We start from the raw sequence: 21209 nt of genomic DNA on the forward strand, positions 1-21209 counted from the left end.
CAAAAGCACAGGGGCAGCTGGGGAGGGAGGGGGCTAAGCGCTGTCAGAAGAACCCCAGATTCATGGGCCAGGAGCACCGTCTGCAGTCTCCCCCACCCCACTACTTGCTTAACCTCACCTGTAAAATGGGACACCCCACCTCCTCCCAGAGAGCTGCAGGACTGAGATACTGAGAGTCAAGTACTTAGTCTGGTGCCAGGAACTGGCCCTCACCAAAGGGAGGCTGCTGGTAACAAAAAGCTGTCAGGATCTTCCCCACCTCCAGGAATACTTCAAGAGCTCCCCTCTTTCTTTGACTAAGCTTTCCTATTACCCCAAACCCAGGGAGCGGCCTCCTTGTGTTCTAACAGTTTCAGGCTAGAGGCATGACCCTCATGCACTCTGCCTGATGTTGAGAGCTCTTCAGCATACTCTGCAGAAGTCGTGTGGCCCTTGAAGTGGTCCCTTATTTCTTCTGCTTCCCACCACACCTCCCACGTCCGCCCTTTCTAACATTGGTGCGTATCACAGATGGGCAGATGGAGACCGAGAAAGGTAAAGCCACTGCCCCAGAACAAACTGCAAGTCTCCAAACACTTAGCGCCTTTTCCACAACTTCAGAGTAAGTTTCCTGGGACCAGATGCTATAATTATTCTGAGGAAGAGGCACTTAATCAGATCCACATTTTCGGCATATCTTTTTTGACCTTGGGACAAGGACAGGGCAAGACTCTGTCAAAGTCTTCTTGAATGAAATGACCCCAAACTGAAGAGCCTTCATGCAACAAGGGGAGGGGAGGATTCTGCAGTCTGTAGAAGAGGCCACAGAGACATGCTGGAGGGACAAAGTCGTGTGTGAGAGCAATTGCTCTGGCCCTTGCCCTGGGGATCAACAGCTGGTCTAATAATGGTGTGAAGGTAGCAGGGGTCAGATCACAAAGACCTGTGAATGTCATACCCAGAACCTGGACTTGATTTCCTCAATGTAAGGACACCATAGACAGGAAGTGCACTTGCTGAAGGAGAGCCGCCCACTGGCCTGCAGTTAGCCCAGGCTGGGGTCGGCCCCACACTATGAACATCTGCAGTCAGGTTCTGCAGGGCCAGGCAGAAACCTGTCACTCAATGTGTACTGAAGGAACAGATGATTGAATGCCAGCCCCTAGGAAGGAGGCCCTGTGCGGATTTCTGATCTGCCTTTCATTCCGGCCACATTTCCAAAGACATAGCTGGTAAAGCGGGTGGAAGCTGTTCCTGTTTTATCGGCGGGGAGCTGAAACTCAAATTTACCCAGGTGAGGTCCACTAGTAACAGAACTCAGGATAACTGGCAAAGACCCAGCCTCCCAGGCGGGAGAGCTGACATTAACTCACAGTAAAAGGAGTTCATATTGCTGAGCCTGGCAGGAACAGAATCAGAAGCTCCTGAACATACAACCTGCTTCCTTGCCTCTACCTCCCCTGTAAACTCCCAGCGGGTAGACCAGGGAACAAGGAGTTAGGCCAGGTGGGCAGAACTAAGTAAGGTAGCACATTAAAGGGCCAAGCAGGGCCTGGTGCTTAGTAGGTAACAGGTACATCAGTCTAACTGAAGGGTTAAGTACTAAAAAGCCAATCAATCTCTCGAAAACACCCAGAGCCTCTCCCACACATCATTGCCCCCAAGGCTGTGCTGAGCCCCTAACACTCCCTTCTTGGAAGAACACTCACGGTGGCCCTAGCCCTACCCTGACCCTTACCTCTGAGAAAAGAACAGCCCCAGGACAGACCTACACATATCCACAAGGAAGATTCCCAAGTATTTACGCACACCAGGCACCAGGCAGGGCTCCACAGGTTCATTTCACACCATCCTCACAAGTGGTCGAGAGTCTGGGGCTATCTTCACCCCCAACTGGCAGACGAAGCAATGAGGTTCAGACAGGTTAGCGGACTTTCTCAAGGCAACCCACGCCGTGTGACCTCAGGGCCTCCAGGAAGGATGGAACACCTTCAGAGAGGGTGAGGGAGGGATGACAGATAAGCTTCCAGGGGCCCAGGTGCTAGGCTTCTGACTACTGGTCAAGCCAGATCCTAAAGCCAATGGGCAATGTTTCAATGGCAGTGAGAAACCATCACTGAACACGGACACATTTCTCCGTACAGCCAATCCTTACCAGAGTTCCAAAGACGAGGCCTTGTGATTTGCTGAATGACTGCTCCTCAGCACAGCTGAGGACACCAGTGCCCGGAGAGGTCAGGTAAGCTCCCCAGAAGACGTGGTCAGGAAGTGACAGGGGGCTGTCTTGTTCCAAAGCCCCTGGTCACAGCCACTGCACCCTGTGATGCTGACACTTCATGGAAAAGCTGCGGCTTCCTAACCATACTCTTACCAAGTGTGACGCCACCATTTTGGTATCAGCAAGAGATAGGGGGCTTGCTGAATGACAGGTGGGCCTGGCCTAGGGGTTTTGTTTATCCCAAGGCCTTCTTCATCTGGGGGCGGCACTTGTCTGCGAGAGGTCGGCTGCGGAGTTCATTTACGCAGAAAACAGGACATGAACTCAAAACCCACACTGTGGATCTCCTGCTATATCCCGGCTCTTGGAACACTCACGGAGATGCGAGAAAGTCCTCAGACTCCAGTCCAGCCCGCTGGCCCAGCCCAGACTCCCCATAGGGCAGTTTCCTTTCAGAGTGGTATGATCTCATTCAGGGGGGTCTATCCTGAGCCACATAATGCCAAGGCGTGTTATTATAGGATTCCACTGGAATTCTCTTCCTCCAACCTTTTCTGCTACAAGGGCTGAGGAATTTGACCGTTTTTTTTTTTTTTTTAAAGGGAAAAAAACCTCAGCACGATTTGCACAGGAGGAAGGTGGAAGCAGAAACACGGGAGGGTCTACCCCCTCAGCCAACTATGAAGAAACAAAACAAAAACACAGGGGGCTCCTCCACCCCCATGACAGGCGGGAGGATCTTGGCAGGGGTGACAGGGGGAGGGAGGGAACAGATGCGACCCTGGTGCTGGGACAGGGGACAACATGGCACGGCAGCTCTCAAACCCGGGAGGGAGAAATCCAGTTCTAAGAGAAACCCAAAGTAAAAACCCAGGCAGAAAGGCGAAAAAGGATAAACCAGCCCAAGCTTTTTAATACACGAGAGGTGAAGGAGGCTACTGGAACACCAATCCTTGAGGATGGGATCCACAAAAGTCAGAGATGCAGGTAGGCTTACAACTCAGGAGAGGCACAGAGGGAGGGGACACGCTGGGGTCTCCTGGGGGGAGCGTAAGGAGCAGCAGCAAGAACTAGCCCGAGTCTCCTAGGTCCAAGGGTCCTTCTGGAAGACGCTCCCCCTCCTCTCCCCAGAAAGGGAGCAGAGACCTGGGGCTGGGGGTGGTCCCTGGTGGGGAGGCAGAGGCGGCCAGCAGCTGAGCTCCCCGGCGGCGTGGGGCCGGCTCCGCGTTAGGGGGCGGTCGAGGCCTGCGGAGCGGCTGGGTGCTTTGTTACTGAGCAAATCTCCCAGGCACTGACTGCTGATGCATAGCTAACAGGGCGGCAGACATTGATTTATGTTCAACTTTCCATTTCATCAGCGAGAGTTACGGCGCGACATGCGGAGTTCACGTTTTTTGGAGGGGAGGAGAGGCGGCTCGAGTGTGCAGACACAAACATGCCCGCCCGCGTGCACAGAGGCACACGCGCCAGTCAAGGCCGCAACTTTGTTTTCCCTTTCCGAAGGGAGGGCGAGGGGGCCGGCAGCCTGGCACGTCAGGAGTAACCTTTTGTCCGCGGTTGCTAGGAGCCCCGGCGCGGTCATCTGCCGCCGGGCAGACGTTAGGCACCAAGCTGGCTGCCGGGCGGGGCGGGAGCACAGCCTGACCTTTGTGGAGGTGGTGTTGGCAAGAAAAGGTTTTTTTCCTCCTCTCCTGCCCTGGCCTTTCCACCCAGGCCAGGCAATTATGCAGGGAGGCCTGTGTGTGGGTCCACAGCGGGGAGAGGGGGACAGCCCAGGTGACAGAGTTTCTGAGCGGCCAGGGGTTTATGAAGTCCTCTAAAGCACGTAAGGCCCAGAGAGGGGAGGATGGTTCCCCAAGGACACACAGCCGTTTGGCAACACGGTCGGACTCAAATCAGGGCGTCCAACAGCCAGGGCAGGGGTCTTCAGGCTTAAAGCTAGCTTCTAGCTTCTTCACAGGAGTCAGAGGAGTGGTGCTCTTGCTGCATAGCGCACCAAGTTGGCTTGGAACAGGTGGGGCTGGGGTGGGAGCAGCTCAGGGCCCAGCAGTTGGGGTGCCCCGCCTCCTCTCTAATCCTTCTCAGCGGGAGTGACCCTGCCTTCTGTCAGTCTGGAGGCAGACAACAGGGTGAGGGGCGGGGCGGAGGGGGTGCTTCTGTCCCCTGCAGGAACTGGTGCACTCACCCCTGACACAGCATCTCTGTCCTCCTCTCCCACAGACCAGCACATCTATCAGACCCCCTCTGGCCCACAGCAATGCAGACGTGGCAAGGGCCGAGGCCAGAGAATGGGGTCCAGAAAGGGAGGGGATTTGCTCCCCAGTGGACTAAGTGCTCATTCAAAACTCTAGAGCCTACCACCTGGTCCAGGCCTGTCTTCCCTGAGCAACTCTGGCCAACGTGAGCCTTGGTTTCTTCATCCAGAGTGGGAATGCTGTTAACTGTCAGGCCTACCTCAAAGGGTCAAATGGAATCACATAAGGGGACCACTTTTCTCATCTAGAGAGCCTTCTACCGACAACTACAAGAGGGGGTCAAGATAGTTCCATTTTAGGACCTGAAAACACTGGCTGGGAGCCTCAAGGGGCAAAGGGGCAGCCACAGGACCATGTGTGGGGCCCCTGCCTTCTAAAGTGAAGGGTCTGATAGGAGGCGGCTGACAGCCTCTCGCTACCTCAGGCCAAGGTAGGCCAGGACCCGCGGCATCCTCCCAGCTCTGCTTCCTCCCCACGCCCATATCCAAGGGGCTGTTGGTTCAGGCCAAGGAGGTGCTCACCACTGCACTCAGTCACCACTCCAGCCCAGGCCCTGGCCAACCCCCAGAGGACCACTGCCTGGACTCCACACTTCCACAATGGCCAGCTTGCCACAAGCGCAGCCCCTCCAGACCACTGAGGGGTCTTCCTGGAACCGGGCCACTCCCCTTCTTAGGAATCTTCCATGGCTCCCCTGTCTTTAAGTTACAGTCCTTTGAGCGTCTATCCAGGTCTCCTGCCTTTCCAAACTTGCCCTTTCATACTCATGTCCTGGCACACTGCCCCACCCCCTCACTGGCAACTGCCTCCTGCTCAGGCCTCCTATGTCAGCCCCTCAGGGAAAGTTTCCCAGATGGACCCCAGGCTAGGCCAGCTGCTCCTTCACCTGCCCTCATGGCACTGAAGCCTCAGTGTAATCACTCCCTGCCTCCACCAGACTGCGAGCCCCTCGAGGGCAGGTCCACGGCTGCCTCCTTCGTCCGCAATGCTCACCAAGGGTGGGTGACTACGAGGTCACTGTGCCCTTAGAGACCACGTCTGGCCAATGGGCTAAAGGATGATCAGCAAGTCTGCCTAGCCTTACGTGGTTTAGGTCCCGGCCTCAGATTCACCATCCATCAAATGGCGATCCAAACCCCCACCCATCGAGCCCTCCTGTGCAGCAGGCTTTGAAAACCACACAAACAGGGTGGTTTCTTTCTTTCCAAGCCTCCCCTAGTCCCGCCCTGGCCCTAGTCAGCAGAGAGGTCTTTCCTGCTGCTGCAGCTTTCTGGCAAGGAATGTCAGCTCACAGTGCTGCTGCCTGCTTCCCGCCGGAGAGGAAGGCAGGAAATGGACAGCACTCGGCCCAGCTCTTGGGAACTGCCTGAGCTCCTGCTGCCAGCCTGCTCTCATTTACTGGGCTTTGATCCTCCCTGGAAACACACCAGCCCAGCCCAAGGCGCTCAGTCCCCAGGGCTCTCTACTGAGCACTGAGTCTCTATTTGGTTACCACCAGTGCCAAGGAGCTCACTACTTTGTTAAATTGGCAGGTGGTAGAACGATCTTCCACACAAAGATTCAAATTGGCCTCCCTCTTCTTTCCTCTGAAGGACCTGAGATCTAAGGGCTGAAGCGTTGCAGAGGCAGATCTGAGCATCTTCTTCTTGTTCTAAGATTTATTCATTTAAGTAATCTCTACATCCAATGTGGGGGCTCGAACTCACAACCTCGAGATCAAGAGTTGCATGCTCTTCCAACTGAGCCAGCCAGGTGTCCCAGGTCTGAGAATCTTCTATATGGCTAAACTTCAGATACTTCGAGTCACTTGTTAGAGCCCTCCTGAGGCTGCTTCTCTCCCAGAGAAACCCCAGCTACTTCTGCAGGAAATGAGGAGAGAAGCACTCCTATAGTCTCAACAGGAAAGGTCCAAGGTCACGCGTATCTGTCTCTTCCTCTTATTTTTGGATCATTTCTTAGGCTTCTGAGCTATACACATGATATGCTCCTTCTCCTCCCCTACCCCCACCCACAACTGATGGGGAGGGTTCTCTGGAGGTAGACCTTACAGGTGAGTGGACTCAGCTGGCAGGAATTAAGAACTCCTTAGAATTGGCGGGGGGGGGGGGGGGGACGGGACGGGACATGTCAACCCCTACTGTGCCCCCACTACAATGGAAAGTATCTGGGGATGCTCAGAACAGAACAGGCTGTGCTTTTGGCAAAGGGAACTAGCTCCCCCAGGACTGTCTTGTCCAGAGAAGGCTCGGTCTTTAGCCCTTTGACCTCTGTTGGGTCTCTGCAATACCAGTCTCCATCATTAACGTGGTCAGCCCCCAAGCTCCTGCCCCTACAGAGCTGACAGAGCAGTACAGAGTTAACTGTTCTAGAACACAGACCTGGCCAAGGTATTATCCAGACCAGGGTTGCTCCAGTGGCTCCCACTACCCCCAGATGAAGCCCACAGTCCCTAAAAAGGTCCATCAAACACTGCCAGAAAACTCTCCAGTCCCCCTCTCCTACTGAGCACCTACCTATCATCCACCTCACTCTATACACCGTCCCAGACCGTACTGCCTCCAGGAAGCTCTTGAGCAGGCAGGTCTTTCCATTTCTTGCTATAGGGCATGGGTTTACCTGTCAGTCTCTCTGGTAGGTTGGGTGCTTCTGGGGGCAGACTATGACTGATCAGTTCTGGCCTAGAGTCCAGCCCCCTGCCCTCAGAGGTGGCTGACCACTATCGTTAACCACAGTCCCGCCTGCCTCTGAGCCTCCATCCTGTATCTATAAAGTGAAGCCTGGACTAGATCACGGAAGGCAAATACACGGGTCATGTACTACCACTTACATCCCCATGTTCATGGCAGACATTGCCAGTCGGTATCTGCTGAGCCTGGACGTGGCTTCTGAATCATTCCCAGCACCGTGTTCTAGCAAGACACCACTAACCAGTCAGAGCTGCTGTCTGAATAGAAACATTGCCTGCTTTTGAGACAAGATGGCTAGAGTTTCTCTTTCTCCCTCCATCATTTCCCTCCTTTTCCTTGGTCTCTATTGTCTCTTCTTCCTGTAGGCAATCAGACATGTATCTGACTGCTGTGGAAGAACACAAGGATCTGGAAGCAGCAAGCCCAGGTTTAGACCCTGATTGTAGCCCACAGCTGAGAACTCTGGGGAAGTCATTCACCTTTCCGAGTCTCACTTTCCCAATTAGCCCTGCCCCCTCTGCAGAAAGGCTACGATCAAAATGAAAGTAAGCTGGATGTCTAAAAACACTACATAACTGAAAACAATCACTGGAATTTAAAACAAAACAAGAACAAAAACAGCCTGTACTCAATGCTCCCGTCTTCATGACCCCTGCCCTCCTGCAACTCCCCAGCTCTGGACCTAGAAATCTTCATTGGACGGTACCTCCCTTAGAACCACCTTAGGGCCAAGGAGCTGGGGGCCCACCCAGACCAGCAGGCCTGGCCAAACCAAGCCGAGTCTGCCAGATGTGAAGACCGACTGACTTAAGCTGCATGGAGAAAAAAAAAAAAAAAAAAATGCCACTGCTTGATTATGTAAAATCCATCTGGATCCAAAGCAGAAAATCCAAGTTGGAAAGGCCCTCAGAGACCATCTGGTCCACCCAGCTTCATCTACTAGTGAGGAAACTGGGGCCCAGAGACGGGGAGCACCTCGCCCAACGTCACTCAGCAAGTATGTGGACAAGTGGGGGACCAGAACAGGTGTCCTGAGACAATAGTCCTTTGTATCCTTCCCCACTGCAGAATACCACCTCTGGACACTCCAAGCCTGGTCAGAGTGAGGATCTAGACCTTTAGGGCTGGCTGGGCTCCACTGCTGGTAACATGAGCAACAGAAATAAACTCAGTTCAAACATCTCCCGGGTCCCTAGCGCATGCCAGACGCTTGCGATACCAAGATCAAGGCCGTCTTTTTACAAGGAAAGCACAGAACTAGAACACCCTTGGTAAGTTCTTCCATAACCCAAAGAAAACCAAAACAGTCCCCAATACTGTGAGGTATGGTCAGGTTGGGTCCCAGACCACCTCTCTGCCAGCCCTGAACTTGCTACCATAGACATCTCATGCCACAGGACCAGGGCACCGTCCACCTGAGAAACCTCAACACCAAATAAGAAAAAGCAGACAGATGGAACCTAGTATGTGGATGGCCAAGCCTTCTGACCCCTGGAGTAGCCTTGCAGCCTGGCAACCTAAGAAAGCCCCCCTGTGTTCAGAGGGGCTGGGACAGGGGTGGACAGCTGCTCCCTCCCACCTACCCGGAGGCCCCACGGGCTTCTATATTTAGCACCAACTAGGGGCAGAGTCCTGATCTGAAAACTGGGCTGGCCACCTTGGGACAGGATCTGGTCAAAGCTGGATCAGCCAACCCAGGCTGGCTCCTTGGGACAAAGCCCCCCTGCATCAGAGCTGCCTGCCCAGACCGTGGGCAAAGCAGGGGAAGAAGTGCAAATTGTTGGCAGCAGATAAAACCCGATACCATCTCGATTTCCCTTCTAATATCAGAGTGGCTGCCTGCAAGATGAGCAAGGGGCAGGGCCAGCAATCAATAGCTAATATTCGCATTGCGTCCTGGCCTACTCCGGAAATGGGCAGTCACTACCGCCTTCCAGAGAGATACCCTTTCCCCTCAGCAGTGACCTAGCCTGAGTACTTCAGCATCACGACCAGGAAGCGCCCGTCTGCTTCATCTTCCTCTGCCCGATTAAACATGATGCCCTCACCTGAGGGCGGGGAGAACAAAGCCGGCCAGAGCCACCCCAGAAGTGGACAGTCCGGGGCACACAGGTCCCTGCTCAATGCTGTCCCCGTGCCCGCCTCAGCCCCTGCCAACTCATCCTGATTAGGGATCAGAAAAGACCTCCGGTTGAGAGGATCCAAAAGCGACCTCTGTTTGATGGTGCCTGGAAGTGGCCAAATAAGGACAGGAATCAGTCTGGACTTTCTGACCACACACCCCTGAACGTCACAGGGGAGGGCCCAAGAAGTATGTCTGGAATTAGGCTTTAACCATGGACAATTATACCAAAGCAGGAAGTTAAGAGCTGCCCACATATCAGGCAAACTTTGCCTTGCCCCAGACTCAGGCCAAAATAGAAGCCAATGGCCTATTTAAAAAATACAGCTGGCTATTGTCCACTTCTTCCCACCACAGTGGCCTGCACTGGGCACTCAGATGCCAGCAGGCAGCCTCAACAGGCATGCACACAGGTGGAGCCTGGCGCCTGGGGCTCCGTCCACCAGACAGGAAAGTCACAAGTGCACTGTATCAAGGGTATCCTGTGGGAGGATGTGTAAACCTGGGAAAAGAAGTCCCCAAGCAGAACAGAACACCTGTAAGAAAGACCTCCAACTAGGAAGAGAACATCTGCCTGCAGTGACCAGGAAAAGGACTGTCCCTTGGCATGGATGACTGTCCCAGACAGTAGTCCCTTGGGTTTCCCCTCTGGAGAAAGGGCAGCAGCCCACCTGGCTTCTTTCTTTCTTGGGTCCGCAGGTTTCTAAGCATTTGAACGTCTCATTCCAAAGTCTGGTCCCTCTTCCTGATGCCTTACCCCCAGCCAAGCCCCAGGCGATGCCTGGTCTGGGCTAACCTGGAGTCTGCACACCCATTTCTGAGGCTGTACCCATTTCCACCCCAGGGCAAGGCTCCAGTTTGGGCAACATGCTAGGAATGTATATAGATGTATGTGTGACCATCCAAAGCCCTCAACCGCCATCCCTACATCCCTCGCACTTCCCTCACCGCCATCTTGGTGGACAACCCACTCTTGCCGTTTTATGGGCAACACCCAAATTTCGCTGATTCCCGTCCTGGCTGGTGAACAGTGCGTCCAAACCCTTCTTCTGTCCCGGGGGTCAAGAGCAACCGAAATGTGAAATCTTACAAAGCAGAGGTGGTTTGTCCAGGTCGTCTCCCACCCAGGGAGAAAGTCCCCTTAACATCTCTAAGAGGGGTTTGTCCCCCCCTTTTGCTCAGATGCCTTCATAGCAGGAGGCTCCACTTGCAGCAGCCTGCGTCTCACTGCTAGATGCACAAGGTGTGAGATTCTGGCTTACACCAAGCAAAAGTCTCCTTGGACTTTGCCACAGGGCTCCCAGCTTTGAATTCTTGGGCTTCACGGAGAGATCTTGGCCTTCTTTTCTATATGACAGCTCCTTCCATATTCTTCTCTGAAAGTGCTAGCCTTTCAAAGGGGTGGGGGACAAAGGCAGATTCTCAAATCCAGCCACAGACAGGTTTCAAAGAATGGAATGTTCCACTCAAGAGCTTCATCAAAGGGGCGCCTGGGTGGCTCAGTCGGTTAAGCGTCCGACGCTTGGTTTTTAGCTCAGGTCATGATCTCACGGTTGGTGGGTTCGAGCCCAGCACCGGGGTCTGCGCTGGCAGTGCAACGCCTGCTTGGGATTCTCTCTCTCCTTCTCTCTCTGCCCCTCCCCCATTTGCTCTCTCTCAAAATAAATAAATAAACAAACAAAAAAAGAGCTTAAAGCAGTTCCTTCCAGCCCTGCACGCCGGTACCTCTCCGAAACAGCATTCCCCGGCCTCAGCCTGGTTAAAATGGGATGAGTCTCCCCACCAACCCCCCACTTCCTAGAGGCCTGCAGGGATAGAAGGAGGAGGAGGCAGAGAGGGGACGGCAGCCACACCCAGCCCCAACAGAAGATGGAGCCCCCAGAGGCCCACAAGGTGTATTCTGGGGAAGGCCTGGCTCTCACTCCACGTGGGACCTGCCCCTGCCTCTGGCGGGCGGAGTGCGGGCCCAGATGCTCGTGGGATGCCGCCTGTGATCGCACTCGGAAAAAATCAAGTGGTTAACCAGAGGGAAAGGATTCCGAGACCTGCCAGGATGGTGGGTTTTTTGTTTTTTTTTAGATTACGCCTAAGGTTTGTAGTTTGGACAGGCAAAGTAAACAATGACAATGACAGCAGCAACAAAACAGAAACAAAGAACAGTTTACTTGTTTTTTGTTGTTTTTTTTTTTTAAAGGCTTTTGTTATAAAAGACAGCTCTCTGAGGACTTGGAAGGGGGGGGGCCCCACCCCCGCCTCCCCGACCAGGGGCGGGCTGTGTCGTGACTGCGAAGCCGGCGTGAAGAAAACAAGCTGGAGCAGAAGTGACACAGCGCGTGCAGAGGGGGTCGGCTCTTCATCTCTTTTCTCCCCTCCTCAGGGTTTGCCGGGGGTGGAGAAAGGGATGGGAAGGGTCTGAACCAGCACACAGCAACTGTATTTAGACCATGGCAAACTGAGCTACTACTTACTTCTCTCTCCCTCCCTCCCTCCCGCCCGCCCGGGGCCTGGCCAGAAGTGGAAGGAGCACAGGGCCGAGGGGGCCCAGCACGTACCTGAAAGAAACCTGGCGGGATGGGGCCTCCCGGCATCCCGTCGTTGGGGGGAATGTTGCCAAGCACGGGGCTCGGGGCGGCTGCTGCGCTCTGCGGAGACAAGGAGGTGGAGAGTTAGGAGGCTGTACCCACCGCAAGAGACCTGGAGCTCTGAGCCTTGTCCCACCGGGTTCTCCCTGTCTGCCCACGTCCTCCACAGACCCTCCTCAAATACCACCTTCCCAGGCACGTCTTACTGGGCAAGTGACGAACTCTCCGAGCCTCTGTTTCCTCATCTCTAAAATGGGAGAACGATGTCTCCCGCTTCGCGCACGCACTGCAGAACAGTAGTGGGTGGCCAACATACAGCAGCCGTTGTGAATGGAGGGGTGCCCTGCCTCACCCACTCGGCAGCTTTATGAAGCTCCCACAGGGCGGCTGAGGTGCTTTACAAATGTTTGTGCCCTCTCCAAGAGGCTGCATGCTGTACAGAGTAGACCAATAAAGATCCACAACTTAATGCATAAACACAAATCTCTGCTGGGAAATGTCCCTCGAAAGGTCGAAGGAGGGCAGGGGTGTTTTGGGCCTGGTCAGGGTCCTGGGTGCCACCGGAGAGGAGGTGGGTCCGCCCAATGCAGGGACTGGAGGCACTTTTCTTCTTAAATGCTGCTATTCGGGCATTTACCTGGTACATCTGCCTCAACAAATGCCTCCTGGGGGTGAACAGACGTCGTTCTCCCCAGCCTGGCCTCCTTCCAGACAATCTGTGTCCCACCTGCCACGTGGTCAGCATGTCTGAGCCTGGGCCCGCACGCGCCCAGGGTAAGTCATGGGCCTAGCACCCCACCTGGGCTGGTGCCCTGCATACTCCCCCACCGCCCCCCCCCCCCCGACCGACTCTAAACCTCCCAGGCACTTCCCCCCACCCCCGCAGGATGCCCACCTCCTACCTCAGTGTTGCCACACCCCACCCTCCCCTCCCGGGACTGAGAATTTGAGACTGAATCACTGACTGTCTCCCAGAGGTCTGACTGGTTCTCTGGGACAAGAGTGAGCCCCTGGGGTCAGGAAACGGACCACCTCTTTCTCTCCTACAAATGCAGAATTCACTTCTTGCCTTTCCTCAGCCAGGAAACAGGAACCAGAGCGCCTAACTTCCAAGGATGATAGAAGGAAATGAGGTAATGTGCGAATCCCATGAACACACTACATGGCAGCAAGATGAACAGACACCCCTGAGAACGTGTGGGTCGGAGCGCTGTTACCTCTACAAGCAACGGATGGCCGTGGCCAAGTCACTTGGCCTTCCCGCACTAGTTTCTTATAAAAAGTGGGGATCGCTGTTGTCCTGCCTGCTCATCGCGGGCGTGGAGGATTATGTGACAGGACGGGCCGTGTTCTGTACACCGGGAAAGCCTGGTAATCTGGAAGCAAGGAGGGCTGAGTATGGGCATGCGCTGGGTGTCTTAACAGACCCAGGTAAAGAGACTGGGGGGTAACGGATGGGCTGGCCGTCCCAGCCCAACATTTCAAAATCATTCTGCCCACCAAAAAGCAACCCTCTCCATAATTACAGATTCTGCCAACCATCCTGTCGTGTGTTCCAAGCAGCCCCCAACATCACAAATTTGGTCTTCCCACTTTCCAGGTGTGAGCCCCACTCAGACAGAGGAGAGACCAGCCTGCCTCTACCTAGCCCCCACCCCAGTATTATCTGGGTGAGGGCCACCTGGGGGAGTATGCCAGGCTATCCATTAGCTGCACTGTTTGTTTGTGGTTGGTGGTTCTGTGAAAATGCAACTTCTCAAGATTTACAGCCAACAATCATTCCTTGGAAGCAGGAGCAGAAAAGTTCAAAACAGGAAAGAAAAAAAAAAAAAAAACCTGAAACAAGGTAAACAGGCACCTACGTTTGCTTCAAGTTCTTTCAGAGACCAGCTTTACATTTAACTCTTTACTCCTTCAGGAACTTGTTTTGATACAGAATATAGATTTTACTCCTCAGGCAGCTGCCTCGGTACAATTTCACCCCACTCATTCGAAATCAGGAGGCAAAATTCTTACAAAGGCTTGGGTCTGTTTCTGCATTTTAATTCTGTCCTACATCTTTTTTAAAAATATTTTTTGTTTATTTTTAGAGAAAGAGAGGGGCGGGGGCCAGAAAGAAAGGGAGACACAGAATCCGAAGCAGGCTCCAGGCTCTGAGCTGTCAGCAGAGACAGAGCCCGACATGGGGCTCGAACCCACGAACAACAGGATCATGACCTGAGCTGAAGTCGGACGCTCAACCAACTGAGCCACCCAGGCGCCCCAATTCTGTCCTACATCTTTAACACTTCATTGTAATAGCTGGGAGTTTCAGGGTGTATTTTACTTTCTCCTTCAATTCTTCAATGTAAGTTTTCTGGCTTATTTTCACCTAGCTATCCCTCCAAACACAGATCATTTATAAAAGTCACCCTCCTACCAAACCAAAAAAGTTCATATGGGGTGCCTGGGTAGCAACTTCAACTCAGGTCATGATCTCGCAGTTCGTGAGTTCGAGCCCCGCATCAGGCTCTCTGCTGTCAGCACAGAGCCCACTTCAGATCCTCTGTCTCCCTCTCTCCTTGCCCCTCTCCTGCTCTCTCTCTCTGAAAAATAAAACACTTAAAAAAAAAAAAAGTTCATATATGTACACATACACACAAATACACAACTCTACACATATATATATACACGTACAAATCTGGAGAAGAAATGACCTGTTCCTCAGAGGCACCCTCCCAGGACACGGTCTTTCTCCAATTACTCGCATCTTGGTACAAGTCCAGCAGTTAACCAGGTGGGGGCGGAGGAGGGGGGTGGGGTGCGCAATGACAATAATCAGCAGGCAGGTGGGAGTAGGTGACACACTGGGAAAAACCAAAATCCTGCCTTGCTAAAGCCAACTAAACATTTTATTCAACAAATGTAGCACCGTCTTGTTTGTAGGATGAGGACAGGAATAACAGAGTTCCTAACTGGCAAGTCCTTGGTGGCACGCATGGCAGGAGCCATTGGGCCCCATGCTAGAGACAGGCTGGGTGCTTTTCCCCCCCTTCCCGTCTCTCCCTGAACCCCCAGGTGGCCTCTGAGGTAGACACAAGCACCCCAGAGACACAAATATCTGCATGGAAAGAAAGCAGGCTCGGGACAACCCTCTCCCATCCGTCCTTCTCGGTCCAGACCTACTCTTCTCCAGCTTTCAGCCCAGAACAAGGCTTCGCTTTTACAGAAAGATCTGGAAAGCCTCACCAACTTGATTTCTTTAAATTAGCATTTATCATTTAGTACCCAACACCTGCTTATTATAGCACACGGCCAAGGAAAAAGAAAATTAGCCACCGTTTTTTTGCGGAAGAATGTCAAGAGCACTTCCCGCTCTCATTACACAGCCAAAGAAAACACAAGTTTTTAATGAGTCTAATATTATATAGAGGTATCATCATTTAACCAATTTAATTAACAAGCATTACACTGGCGTTTGCTACCTTGGTAGTTACAAAATGGGATCCCTGGTATTCTGCCTTATTTTTTTGGATCACTATCTTTTGAAATGGTCTGTAGATCTACTTTTATGGTGAAATGTTTACCTTCTTTGCTTTCTGTATATTAGGTTTTTCCTTAATGATACAGAAGAGCTCTTTTTGTTTTTGTTTTTTTTTAAGATATAAGGATATTTTATAATTAAAAAAAAAAACACAACTTTTTAAAATGAAAATTTGAACCTGGGAGCATGACTTCCAAAGGTTCCCTCACTGGGAGATCTCATTTCCCTACAAAAATCAGAAGTGAGTCAATGGTTCTAGGAACTGGGGGTGGGTGGTCCGTGGTCCTTTGAATGTCAGGGCTGGGATAACCATGGTTCCAGAACATGGATGGTGCAATTCTCTGACATCTGGGTGGAAGACGGATTTTTTGCTCTCCTCCAATGAAAGGAAGGCCATGTGAACAATGATTAAGGTGGCAGGACGCTGAGGAGACAACTTTTATCATTCAAAGCCTCATTCAGCAGCAAAACTAAACAAAATAATTAACCTGAATTATGACAGCTATTGCTATCCTTTGATTATGACACAAACACGTGCTCCTAACGGAAAACTTCCAAAAGGGCAGAAAAGCACAAAGCAGCGAATGAAAAGCAGCAACCTGTGTTAGAGGGCGACCGGAGGGTTAAGAAGTAACGGCTACTCACACAACCCAACCCCAGTGGACCCTTCCTCCCACCCCCACACCTGGCAGCAGGGGCTGTTTTACCCATCTCGGAGATGTGAGGCATACAGCAGGTGTTCAATAAATGATTATGACTTTTATTATTCAAAGACCTGCTCAAACCTGGCCATCTGGAGCCAGGCCTTTCCGGATTGCTAGGAATCGGCCTCTCCCTGTGGTTTCCAGCTTTGAGTTAGAGCTCCATTAAGGCACTCAGCAAAGCGTCTCATGTGAGTTTTCTCTAAAAACACAGAACCCAAACCGAAAGCCCCTGACATTCACGGAGGCCTACAGCTGCCAGGGCTGTGGTGGGTACAGGGGATGGAGCCCTCCCACCGGAGCAGGAGAGTAAAGAGCACTGGATTCTGGAGCCAGAGACCTCCCGGTGGGCTCGGCTCCTTGCCAGGAGCCTCAGTTTCCCCACGTGTCCAATGGAAGGGCTAGACACGACGATCTCCGAGGCCCTTCTTCCAGGCCGTTCTTCCCAGCCTGGTCCACACACCCAGAGGGCAGGGACTGGAAACAGCAGCTCCTGCTGCAGGGGGACAGTTCTCTTTCCAGAGACTGCGAATTTTAACTCCTCTCTGTTCACTACAGAACACTTAAGAGATCAAAGATTAAAAACCACCCAGAAACCTCTTTGTTATCAGAGCCTGCAGATAACAGCCGATGACATTTGAGCTCCCCCCGCCAGGCCCTCCTCACCAACATTTATCCATATATGCATACATACACGGACTAAAAAAAGCAGAATCAAATCAGGCATGCAGTTTGGTAACTCATGCATTTTTTATAAAACTAACTTAAAATTCTTTTCTAAATAGAAAACAGGCCTTGCGCTGGGTGCCGTGGCCCACTCCAGCCAGCTGCCTCCTCTGAGGCTCAGGGGTAGAGTCAACTTGGAAAGCTCAAGGTGCCTTCGGACAAGTGACCGAGGCCCCTCCAGCTCCCCTGCAAAGTAGCGTATTTTTGCTCACGGCCTGGGAGCTTTCCAGGGAGGACTGATCCCACAGCCTTCTCCCCTGAAGAGTAGGGTTTCTTTATGATCCCGTGGTGGTTACACAGCCGCCAGGGCTCGCTCGGGGGTTCACTGCAGCGTCTCAGCCCGCCCATGTGCTCCAGACGCACGCCAGCTGGTCTCACACATGCCATTCTGACTACAGGCATCCCTCACTGTCAAATCTGGTTTCCAATAGTGACCACCTCTGCCAGTGCTGGGCATCCCCAGTGCACCTTCAACTAACCCACTCAACAACCCTGGAGTACAAACAGACGTGGCAAGTCCCAGATGTGGTGCTAGGCCCTTTCCTCGCTCTGTTGCAAGAAGTCCCCTGTGGCTCCAGGAACAGCAGGGTCATTGCAGAGGAACCGAGGGACAAGCTCCCAGGAGCCTGCCACCTCTTAGCTCAAAGCATCTTGTGGTAGGTGACAAGCACTCATGCTTCCTTTCCAGAAGCGTGGGTCTGGGCGGGGGCGTTCCCTACTAGGTATTATCTTCTGACCGCACTCCGAGAACCCTAGTTATCCTCACTCCACAAACTAGCCTAGGACCATCCCAACCCCCAGCCATTGTTCACTCTTTTTTAAAAATGATCTTTTACACGTGAAGCTCCTGGAAAACTGGATAAAAACAAATGCTCGGAATGAACCAGGGACTCCTGCCAGCGCGGCCAGCGCCTCCTGATTTACAGGGCTGCAAAACGGAACTTTGTTCTGCAAATGCCCTCCCTCCTCGCCCCACCCCAATACTCAGGCGTGTAGCAGCACAGGGCCCACATGCGAAACCACCGAGCACAGCCTTTCTCCACTGAAACTCAACACAGGCCATGTGGCCAAGCACCCAGGATGCCACAGGGTGTGTGGCATGCGGCTGTGTGAACGCGGCCGGGAAACAGAGGTCACTCAGAGGAGTGAAGGCACCCATGCGCTGCCTACGTGAGAAGGGCAAGTGAGAAATGGAGGTCTCTGTGGGATGCCTGTGTCCAGGAGAGGGAGGGATGCCTGAGCGGGTACCATCAAGACAGAGGCTTCAGCAATCTGCACAAAATACTGGAGCGACCTGGGTCCCTCTGGGCTGAGTTTCCTCCAGGGGATGTTAATCTTAGCAGGACAGAAACTGAAGATGTAGATGAGGGAGTAGAGACAGTGTCATAACCCAGGCAGAAAGGCCGAGACAGAGAGAAGTGGGGTCAAAAGAGGGAGAAGTCGGGGCGCCTGGATGGCTCGGTCGGTTAGGCGTCCGACTTCGGCTCAGGTCACCATCTCACGGTCCGTGAGTTCAAGCCCCGTGTCGGGCTCTGTGCTGACAGCTCAGAGCCTGGAGCCTGTTTCAGATTCTGTGTCTCCCTCTCTCTCTGCCCCTCCCCTGTTCATGCTCTGTCTCTCTCTGTCTCAAAAATAAATAAACGTTTAAAAAAAAAAAAAAAAAAAAAAAAGGAGGGAGAAGTCCAGGAAGAGGGCCTCTTCGTCTTATGCACAGACCAGAGAAAAGAATCCGTCCTGGAGGACAGGGGCTTGAAGTCTGCAGCTTGGAGAAAACGCAGAGCTGTTGCTACGTGAAGAGACAGAAGCAGCTGGCATTAAAAATAGGTTTAGATGACACACGGGAGTGAGTGACACAGGATCCCTGCCTCCAAATAGCCAGTGGGCTGTCACGTGGAAGCAGGAGTGGACGTGCTCTCTTGGTGCCGCGGGATGGCTCTGGGCCCAGCAGTAGATGCTCTGAGCTACAAAAAGCTTCTCCAGATCCGAGCATCAGAGTGAGCTGTCTCAGGAAGTGGTGGCCTCTGTTAACTTGGGGTGGCTCACAGTTGGGACACAGCAAGAGTGCACCACGGATCCAAATATGTGGGCTTGATCTCTGCTCTGCCAACTCAGAGCCATGCTGATGGTCTCAACCTCAGTTTCCCCTCTGTGAAAGGGAAGAACCCCATTAACTACCACTGCCCGGTGTGTCCTGGGGATTATTATGACAGAAGAGCCCTGGGGTGAGCGTCTCGGGACCAGGGTTCCCGCTCTGGCTGCAAATCACCTGCTGTATGCCTTGGGCAAGCCTTCCTGCCCCTGGCCTCTCTCTGCTCAGCTCCAAATGAGGCGGCTGAGGTCCTGTGGTTTCAATGATACAGTGGGCATCACACCAAGCTCTCAGCAGAGCAAACTGAAAAACAAGGTCATGTGTAGGCAGAAAAAGCCCCAACTTGCCACAGCCAGGCCATCAGGCCCAAGTGAGGGCCGTCCTGACACCAGCGCTTCTTCCCAAGTCCCCTGGGGGAGGGAGCAAACGCAGGGATGCAGAGAGGGGGGTGTGGAAAGAAGCAGTTGCCTTTCATCCTGACCCCACAGATCAGGAGAGGGGAGGGGCGGGCCTGACTCCTCACATCCCTGCGGAAGAGGTCGTTTCTGTTTACCAGTAAGGAAACGGAGGCGCAGAGAAGCACATTATCATGAGTGGCTCTAACTTTAGTCTCTCTGTCCCTCCACTCCCCAATCTTGGGTCCAGAAACCCAGAAACTGGGTCTCCCCACCAACCCTGCATTTCCCAGGGAGAGTTCTGTGTGCTCTTTGACGCTTGTGGAAAGAAACAACAGACAGATCATCACAAACGTGAGGGCAGCACAGTGCGGTTCTCTGCGTTTGGGATCATCCGTATGTTCTGCTCTTCTCCCTAAGCAGACGGACTTAACCCTGCTCCTTCCAGCAAACAGGTGACTAGCCTGGCCTTCAGCAAGGGGTGTGGTGGTGGTGCGTGTGTGCGTGTGTCTGTGCAGGATCGCACGAACTCGCTGAAGACTCTGCTGGATGTGAGTGGCAAATTACCCTGAGAAGAGAAGGAGAAACAAGGTAGGTGGGAGCTTAAACAGGTTACGAGTGCTTTACACACGTCAGACGCACTCAGCAAACACTGGCTCCTGGGGCCGTTGGGACGCGCCGTGCCCGCCAGGGCGGCAGATGACAGCGCGCGGCCCTGCCCTCAAGGTCTGGAGGATGAAATGAGCCGCGGTGACAGAGAACTGAGGGGTGTGGGAAGGTGCTCCGGGCGGGTGCTGCGAGGCAGGGATTAGGGGGATCAGGGAGGCTTTATGGAAGAGGTGGCACTCAAGCCAGGGCCTTAAAGGACGGCAGGACTCGAAGATGCGGGTGGTGATACGGGGTGAGAGATTAGTGCTGTCATCTCAAGCCTCCCGGGGAGGCAGGCCTCTGACAACAGCCTCTCCTTCAGAGTGCAGAGCCTGCCAGGCCTCCACCTTCTCAGAGCTCCATGCCAGCCCGGTTTCTGGGGTGGGGTTGGGGGGAGGGGGGCCTGGGGCTTACTCACTTCCCCTCCTCAACAGGGGGCTCTTCCGCAGGAGGGAAGTCAGCCGCCCACCAGGGCTGAGAAGGCTGCCGCTGCTGGCTGAGCTCACCTGCTGGCTGAGCTCACCGGGCTACGCTGGGCAAAGCTTACCAGTTTCTCCCCCGGGGGCCCCCAACAACCCAGTAGGGACTCCAGATGAGGATGTCAAGGGATCTGACCAGGGTCACACAGCTCGGATGGGCAGAACTGGAAGTCAAGCCAGATGTGCTAAAACCAGGGCCTGTTCTCAGCCACATCATGGCTTCTCTGGTCTCTGTTTTGAAGCAGATGCTTCAAGACGGCCCCCCCGGGAACAGAGAGGTCCGGTTCAAGGCCCAGCCCTTCCACTCTCCAGGAGTCGAGGTACTGGGCACCCTGCTTTACCTTTCAGAGCCCAGTCATCTGTAAAGGAAGGAGCCCTCCATCCTCTGCAGAGGTGTGGGGAACTTTAAACATGACTCTCAGGCAATGGGTTCAGCCTGAGACAGGTGCTCCGCAAACAGAAGCCCCTGAGCCGGAGACACAGCACCAGGCAGACAACAGACATGTTTAGTTTCCATGAATCCATGAACGCAGAGCACACGGAAGGAAAGGGAGTCAGGAGTGTCGGGAGACAACGTCTACCACTCAACAGAAGCCACTCTTCTGGAGAGTGGCCTCACCCTACCCCACGTTAGAAAAATCTGATTTCATTTTTTAAGAACGAAACAAAGGCACGCCAGTCAGAACATTTCCAAAAGGAGAACTGGCTTCCTTCCCTGTGCTGAGAAGGCCACGGCCACCATCCCACTGGGCCTTGCCCATGCATCCCAGGGAGCACCCAGCTTCTTCTGGGAATTGGATCAAAG

The 21209-nt window shown here is 53.4% G+C and overlaps 1 protein-coding gene across 10 annotated transcripts in view; it reads right to left on the minus strand.

The window, feature by feature from the left end:
- SSBP3 (single stranded DNA binding protein 3) overlaps nucleotides 1-21209 on the minus strand; it is a 162072-nt gene that overhangs the window by 32982 nt on the left and 107881 nt on the right. For all 10 annotated transcript variants that reach the window (XM_042951505.1, XM_042951506.1, XM_042951507.1 and 7 more), the window contains one exon: nucleotides 11814-11903. In XM_042951505.1, the coding sequence (XP_042807439.1) occupies nucleotides 11814-11903 (90 nt within the window). The remainder of the gene's footprint in view (nucleotides 1-11813; nucleotides 11904-21209) is intronic.

This window comes from Panthera leo, chromosome C1 (genome assembly GCF_018350215.1).
Source record: "Panthera leo isolate Ple1 chromosome C1, P.leo_Ple1_pat1.1, whole genome shotgun sequence".
Classification (NCBI taxonomy): Eukaryota; Metazoa; Chordata; class Mammalia; order Carnivora; family Felidae; genus Panthera; species Panthera leo.